At 43.5% G+C, this 8,107-nt stretch overlaps 1 protein-coding gene across 1 annotated transcript in view; it reads right to left on the bottom strand.

The window, feature by feature from the left end:
- Nucleotides 1-7,324, bottom strand: part of FBXO16 (F-box protein 16) — a 15,425-nt gene extending 8,101 nt beyond the window's left edge. The window contains exons 1-2 of the mRNA XM_010143542.1: nt 7,214-7,324; nt 1,736-1,771 (exon numbers count right to left, since the gene is read on the bottom strand). Of these exons, the coding sequence (XP_010141844.1) occupies nt 1,736-1,771; nt 7,214-7,309 (132 nt within the window). The 5' untranslated portion in view covers nt 7,310-7,324. The remainder of the gene's footprint in view (nt 1-1,735; nt 1,772-7,213) is intronic.
- Nucleotides 7,325-8,107: the final 783 nt, after the last annotated feature.

The following is an 8,107-nucleotide window of genomic DNA, read 5'->3' as shown; positions in this document are numbered from 1 at the left end:
GCCACTGCTTCCCAAGCCTGTAGCATTGCAGGGGGTTGCTGTGGTCCCAGTGCAGGACCCAGCACTTGGCCTTATTGATTTTTATACAGCTGACCTCAGACCATTGATCCAGCCTGTCCAGAGCCCTCTGTAGAGCCTCCTGACTTTCAAGCAGATCAACACACCCTCCCAACTTGGTGTCATCTGCAAACTTACTAAGGGTGCACTCGATCCCCTCATCCAGATCATTGATAAAGACATTAAAGACAACAGGCCCCAAAACTGAGCCTTGGGGGACACCACTGGTGACCAGCCAGCAGCTGGATTCAACTCCATTCACCACCACTCTCCGGGCCCAGCCATCCGGCCAGTTTTTGATCCAGCAGAGAGTACACTCATCCAAGCCATAGCCTTGGGAGTATGTACTTTCCACTCCATCATCTGGATAATACTGAAAACTTTCAACAGTTCTGCACCCAGGACAGCCTTCAGCCTTCCAGTTCCATAACACCACATTTACAACTCACAGAATATGGGTTCCCAACCAAACCAACCCATTCTTCAGCAGTTCTATCTGGTCATACTCCCTGAGAGCCCCTTCAGAAGGTCATGTGAAACCATGTGGACACTCCCACCCAGAGCCCTGGGACTTCTTCTTACTGTTTCTCTCAGAGTGCCTCAGGCTTTGCATATCAGATATTAGAAAGCCACAGGCTTTGAAGGGAGTTGAGAGCCCCCTTTGTTGGTTTGATGGATGACAGAAGCACAAGGAGAATTAGCTCTGAAGGAGTGTGATGAGAGCTGCTGATCTTACAGTGTCATACGAAGAGTCAGAAATTTAACCTTTCAGAAGATGATTCAGCATCTTGTGTGTGTTTGGGGGAAGGTTGTTCCCAAATTTTGGCTCTTTCAGTGGGGGTTCTAATGAAAACAGTTTTGCCCTTTTGCTGGTAGATCTCATGGGCATTTTAAAACATTCAGTGATTTCCAAAAGACAGGTTTTAGGTCTATCAGTTACTGACTATCATGACAAAAGGTGCTTTTTGAACAACAATCTTTCAATTATTTTGTTTTCCTTATTATCAAAATGCACACATGTCAACCAGTTATGGAAAGCGTATTTTCTGTAAAGAAGAATAATCCTCATGAGCTTAAAAGCAAAATACTTGTCTCTAAAGACCAGTTCATAGGCAAAAAATTTCCACGAGTGACCAATTAGAAATAAAGAATAGCATCATGGTTCAAATGAAGTTACTCTGAAAATATCCTCTATGTCTCATTTTTCCTTCTGAAAAGCAGAGTGACAGCACTTTCCTGTCTAATGTGGAGCTGTGAAAATAATGAGCAGGAAATTGTGAGGTGCTCAAAGATTACAGTATTAGGAGCCATATGTGTTCACTTGGTAGATAACACATCATTTATTAGAGGTTTCAAAGAGCTGCTAGCAGGCAGGGGCAACATCTAAACATCCAGTGTCTTCTCTGAAGACTTCACAGACTTTTCTCAGGGTTTCTTATCCCATTTCAGATCATTCTGATGATGATGGAATATGATTTCCCAGGTTCAGAGCTTCCAGAATTGAGGAGGAATTGCTAAGAGAATTTACACCTTTACCTTCCTCAAAAGTAGGGCAGTTACAGCTCCCCTTCACATCAGGACAGTGAACACCTTTTTCAAAACAGGCCACTGTAGTAAACTCTTGGTCAGTTCAGAAATCCAGCTCTATTTAAATACATATTTAAAGAGAAAATTTTACCCATTTCCCAAGCAAGGCTCTTCTTTCTTCAAATACCTATAAAACATACACACACAAATAACATTTAATACTTAAAGGGGGTTCAATATGTCCTAAGAAAAGTACAGCTTGGAAAACAATTTACAAAATACAAACAGAATCACTGAATGGAGCAGTTTGGAAGAAACCTGGGGGGATCCTTCAGTCCCAACTCCCTGCTAGGGGCAACTAAAGCAGGGCAGGTTGCTCAGGGCTGTGTCTGAATAGGTTTTGAATATCTTCCTTCATGGCCACTCCACAACTTCTGTGGCAGCGTGTTACAGTATTTGACCACCCTCACAGAATACTTAAAGGGGGTTCAATATGTCCTAAGACATAAGAAAAATACAGCTTGGAAAACAATTTACAAAATACAAACAGAATCACTGAATGGAGCAGTTTGGAAGAAACCTGGGGGGATCCTTCAGTCCCAACTCCCTGCTAGGGGCAACTAAAGCAGGGCAGGTTGCTCAGGGCTGTGTCTGAATAGGTTTTGAATATCTTCCTTCATGGCCACTCCACAACTTCTGTGGCAGCGTGTTACAGTATTTGACCACCCTCACAGTAAGAACATTTTTTCTTATGTTTAAATGGAATTTATTGTATTTCAGTTTGTGGCTGTCACATCTGGTCTTTTTATTGGATGCCACCAAGAAGAGTCTGGCTCTGTCTTTACCCCCTGCCATCAGATACCTATACACATTGATAAGGTCCTCCAAAAGCCTTTCTTCTCCAGGCTGAGCAATCTCAGATCTCTCAATCCTTCCCTATACACCAGATTTTCCAATTCCTTAACCATTTTTGTGGCTTTACATTGGCTTTGTTCCAGTGAGCCCATGTCATTCTTGTACTGGGGAACCCAGAAACAGACACAGCATTCCAGATCTGTCCTCACCAGCGCTGAGAGGAAGGATCATCTCCCTTCACCTGCCACCTATCCTCTTCCAAATATAGCCCAGGATGATGGTGCCTTCTTTGCCGGCTCATGGTCAGCTTGGTATTTACCATGATCTCCAGGTCATTCTCTCCCAAGCTGCTTTCCAGACGGTTAGTCCATTTCTCCAGTCCCTCTTAATGCTGGAGCTGGAACAACCAGCTCAAGGATGTGGTATAGTCCCCATTGCTGGAGGTTTTCAAGACACAACTGGACAGGAGGGTAGATAATCTCATCTCAGCTTCCTGTCCCATGAAAGGTTGAACCAGACAATCTTCTCAGGTCCCTTCTAACCTGGGCTGTTCTGTGATTCTATGATTTATGAGGGGACAAACACCTGGTCTATCAACTACTCCTCCCAATTCTGTATTGTCTACAGACTTGCTGAGGGTGTGCTCTGCCCCATCATCCAAGTTGTTAACGAAGATTTTAAATGATCCTGGCCCCAGTGTTGACCCCTGATATACTCCACTAGGGACTGGTCTCCAGATGAACTTTGTGCTGCTGCTCACAATCCTTTGAGGTTACTAAGTCAGTTTTCAATCCACCTCACTGTCCATTCGAACTTCATCAGCTTGTCTGTGAGGATGTTTTGGTAGACAGCACTGGAAGCCTTACTAAAATCTGAAAATCAGTTTTTCTGGCCCTCTCTTCTCTCCAGGACCACATCCCATGTAATTCTTTCACACTGATCTTTGAAGAGGATCTGGTCTCTTGAAGTGCAAGGTTGTGCTCCTGCTATTTGTTTTGCTCTTTCCTCTTGGTATCCTGAACTCCGTCATCTCCTGGTCACTGCTGCCAACATTGTCCCTAACCTTCACATCCCCAGCCAGTCCTTCCTTCTTTGTAAGTATGAGGTCCAGCAGAGCACCTTCCCTTGTTGGTTCCATGATAGCCTGTGTCAGGAAGTTATCATCCATGGACTCCTGAATCCCCCTGGATTATATGTGCCCTGCTATGTTGCCCTTCCAGCAGATGATTAAAGATGGTTAAAGGATGGTTGAAGTTCCCCATGAGGACCGAGGCCTGTGAACATGAGGCTTCTTCCAGTTGTCTGAGGAAGACCTCATCTGCTTCTTCCTGATCTTCTTTAGACCTGTGGGCTGGCTCCTGTGGAAGGTTCCTTTCACTGAGGAAGACTCCCTGAGGTTGAAAGGCTATATGTGGGCACAACTGCGAAGAACAGCTCTGCAGACTGGCTGCAATGTGCTGCCCCTCATCTCCAGCTCCCTTCTGTGCACGCATAAAATGCCAACACAGCGCTCTACTCTCTTGGGCACGCAGTGATGTGTGGTGCCTTGTGTGCTTTGCTGAGACCAGAAGCCGGACATCCTACCTCTTTATTTTAGAAATGTCAGGTGTCCTGAGTTGGAGACATTGGGTGCCTGAAATGTCCTGGAATGGGTACAACATCAGTAGCTATCACACAGCCCTGGTGATGGCTTCAATCCTAATGCAGCCAGACCGTAAGCAGTAGGACAGTAAGACCAGTCTTTGTTCCCTGGCCACTGTACAGTGACAACTTAAAAGAAGGGTGATCAGTATCAAAATGCAGCAGAGGATTTACGATGTTGACCTTTACCCATAGGGAGCTAGACCTGAAATCGCTAGCACGTGGCTTCCCACTACCACAAAACTGCCTTCTCTGCTCAGGAGTGTGACCTGGGAAGGGAGGAAATGATGTAGATGATTTTTCTGGAAGACAGATCAAAGAGGCAAAAAGCCCAGCTTATAACTGCACATAAAACCAGCTATTAACTGCAACAAGGAAATCCTGCGTGATCGTTATAAACCACAAACATGTTATGGCTGTGACAGCCTGCAAAGAAGGTTCCTGCAGAGAAAGACATTATCGGTGCTGATATCTGGTAGAGCAACTGACAGCGTTAGCTCTGTCTCTCTCAGCAGGAGTGTCTCTTGCAAAGGGTGGAAAATGACATTTCTTTTATTTGTATGTTGATGGTTATTATTTGCTTTATTTGCATGTGGGACACTTGGCAAAGTCAAAACAAAAAACCAACAAACTAACAAGCTGAACTTGGAAAAGGATTTGCCAGAAGCAAGTGATGAATAGTCAAAGATTTACGTTTTGGGCTGGATAATTCAAGTGAAGCAGTTTATATAACCAGAAGCAATGTTAATGGGCTTCGATCAAAGACAGACACATCCTTGCTTTCAGCATTCTTGGAGATACATCTGAGCCAACTCTCTCAGAACATTCTGCCTACTCCAGGCACTTGGAAGCATTAATTAACAACAGAATGGCCCAAAATTGGTATAATCATCCACTGCCTTCATCAAGCCCATGATTACTGTCCTCTCCTCCAAGGCCTTGTTGTTACACTTGTAGTGTGCCTAAGCTGGCTGGCCGTGGACACAGCCTGGGGCCTCAGTTGCTCTACTGAAGGCAAATCATCTCCCAACTTCCAGTCCTTTCTTAAAGGCAGCCCCGTCTCCTACCTTTACGTCATCCTTAACTGTAGCACAACCTTGGCATATCTAAGACTCCACCTCTGTTTTTCTGACCACAAGTGCTGCATAATTCAAGGTTTCCTCACCTGGCTTCCTGATCTTGGTCTGTCCCTGATGGTGATCTGGGCTTTAAAACAATCACGACTGCCCATGTCCCAGTGATAACACCCTGGATCTTCTTTTCTGTTTTAACAGCTGCTATAAGGGCAGAACACCACAGATGGAGGCAGCCGGGCTCCAGTTGTACAACAGATAGGAGAGAGATGGGTCCCACCAATGATGCAGCCAAATGTACTCTTGAGCATGTTTGAAAACCCAGGGAAAAATCCAGGAGCTACTAATGGGGTACCCCCAGGATTCCCCAAAATTAGACAAGTAGCAAATTTACACTACTAACTGTTCTTGGATCTGCTCTTAAAAATGGTTTAGATGGAGCTTAAATGCTCCTGTCTCTGAATTCTCACCACTCATTGCCTATTCTGCTAACAAGTACACTGCTTGCGCATCTCTTCTCTATGCTTTCCTCTTCTCATGTTTTTCTCACATACCTTCTATCTATAAATACTTTTTTCATGCTTTCTCTTCACTCAAGAGTGCAGGAATGAGCAGAGAGATACGATGGTATGAAAATGGTGCCCTCTCACTCACTAGCTCCCTGAATACGTCAGTTGGATTATCTCCTGATTTCAGTTGTTAAAGGTATTTTTATTGCAACTGTTTTTTTCATGCAGAGCAGTACATGATATATGAAATATGAACATGATATATACATGATATATGAAAAGGAGTTTCAAGCAGGTTAATGCTTTAAAATGTTTCATCACTGAGCACAGGTCTGTGAGTTTATGGCATGTTCTTTCCTACCTGGAACATCATCAAGCTCCTCAAAGTTTTGCTGCAACCCAACACTACACCAGGCTGCCTGGGGGGCAAAGGAGTGATAAGGTGGGAAAGGGTGGTTTTACCCCTATTTCTAGTTAAATCATTTATTGCAGAATGATGTGCATCTGTAAAAATGTTTTAAAGGGCGCAGGAAACAGACATTAAAACATTCAAAGCCTGGAAAATACGCCAGATTGAAAGGACTTCAAAGAGCTCAATCTGTTTAGTTTATCAAGAAGTTCAAGTGTTGGCTTGAAGCAGGGTAAAAGTCCTTCCACAAGGAAAAAGTCCTGGTTACAGAAGAGTTGAATAAGGTAGCAGGGGAAGATGTAAATGATGAAAGCTAATGCTAGAAGTATTCAGACAAGAGACGAGGTTTCATCCTTCCATGGTATAGAGAAAATTATTAGGGAAGTGATGAAATTTTAATTTCATAAGTAATGAAGGTCCTGAACCCCAAAGGAAGTCTGGATACCTTCGTGGAAGATATATTTTAGCCAAATTCTAGTTACTGAGCTGAAGACTGGGAGAACTGTGTGAAAAAAAAGGGCCCAAGAAATGCAGGAAGCCAGACTACATGATGTAATGGCCCACTCTGGATAAAATCCTGTGAATCATCAACAGAAATTTAAACTGAGTTCTGAGGGAGGAATATGCTTCTGGTGAGGCATGAGCCAAAACCCCCTCAGTTATGTCAGCAGAGCCCAAATCGAGTGTACAGAGTGGGAGGTTCGGAAATGCAACGCGTTATTTATAAAGTGAGTGCATCTCTTTGGCTTCCAAAATATCAAGTGAGCCTCATGCCTGCCAGGCTTAGCAGAAGAGCCAGGGCAGGGGGACAAAGGCCTCTCCTACGAGCTGATCTGGAGCACACCAGCCACATGGAAACCTACACTGACATGCAGTTTGCATGACCTACTTAGTTAGTCTTAAAGTACTAACTTTAGGACCAACGACCTAAGGTTAAATTTTTCTGCCACTTGATAATTTGTGAACCTGAGAATTTGTCTTAAGATTTGAGAATATTCAAAATCCCTCCAGGTAAGATCCTGAGCAAATGCTCCACCTGATGCTGCCTTGAGGGGTTGGACTAGATGTTCTCCAGAAGTCCCTTCCAACCTCAACAATTCTGTGATTCTGTTATGAACTTGACCCATTTGCATGGGACTTGCCTTGTCATTCATGAGCTGATGGTTCAGTGGAGTCCATGTGCTCATCTTGGTCTGTAGCTTGGGGCCATCCATGTTTCTACGAGGTGCAAATGCCATAGATACAGGAGATGGTGAGTCCTCTTGACGGCTTGTCACTACAATTGAACAGAACAAAGATCAACATTCTCTCTGTGCTACTCCATTATAGTGTGGTAGTGAAAAGCAAATCATTTTAAGAAGGAATCCAATGATTTCACAGCATAGCCATGATACAAGTAAAATTATTTGAAAGTCAGGTAGAATAAGGCCTTTTATTTTATTACCCACAATTACCGTGACAGTAGAGGCCAAATTTCTGGGTGGAAACCTGGTGCACTAATGTAATATAAATACGTAATAATTAAGCAGGTCCTTCTCATCACAATTATTATTGAATACGCATTTGATTTTTGCTGCACAAATGATCACTACAGGGGATTTGCAGCGAGCTAGAAAAGACACCAAAGTTATCTTTTCAGTTGATGGCACTAAAAATGGCAGATAACTTGTGCATCTACTTCAGTTTCATTAACTGGGTTTTCACTGATTTCGATGGGCATAAAATGCCAAGTCTCATAGGGCCAATTAGTTTTTGTAACACTTGATGAGTGAGATCCAGAGTGTTTGGAATTGACTGAAATCTCTCAGGGTCCTGTCTTCAGGCAGAGTGGGTCTGATGGGTTGGACTGAATGTGCTGCTCTTTTAAATAAAAATTTCTACATGAAGTAAACCGGATATTTAACAAAATTTTCCCTTCCCCTTTGTGCCACTGAGTAATGGGACTTTGTTCAGGCAAAGAAATTTCTTCATAAACTCTTGCCCAAACATAGGAAAAGGTTTTTTTCCTTCATCTTCTATCCTGCAGCTGGATTCAG

The sequence above is a fragment of the Buceros rhinoceros genome, unplaced genomic scaffold (genome assembly GCF_000710305.1).
Source record: "Buceros rhinoceros silvestris isolate BGI_N320 unplaced genomic scaffold, ASM71030v1 scaffold43769, whole genome shotgun sequence".
Taxonomy (NCBI): Eukaryota; Metazoa; Chordata; class Aves; order Bucerotiformes; family Bucerotidae; genus Buceros; species Buceros rhinoceros.
Note: the sequence above shows the minus strand (reverse complement) of the source record. Positions and strands in the feature narration are given on the sequence as shown.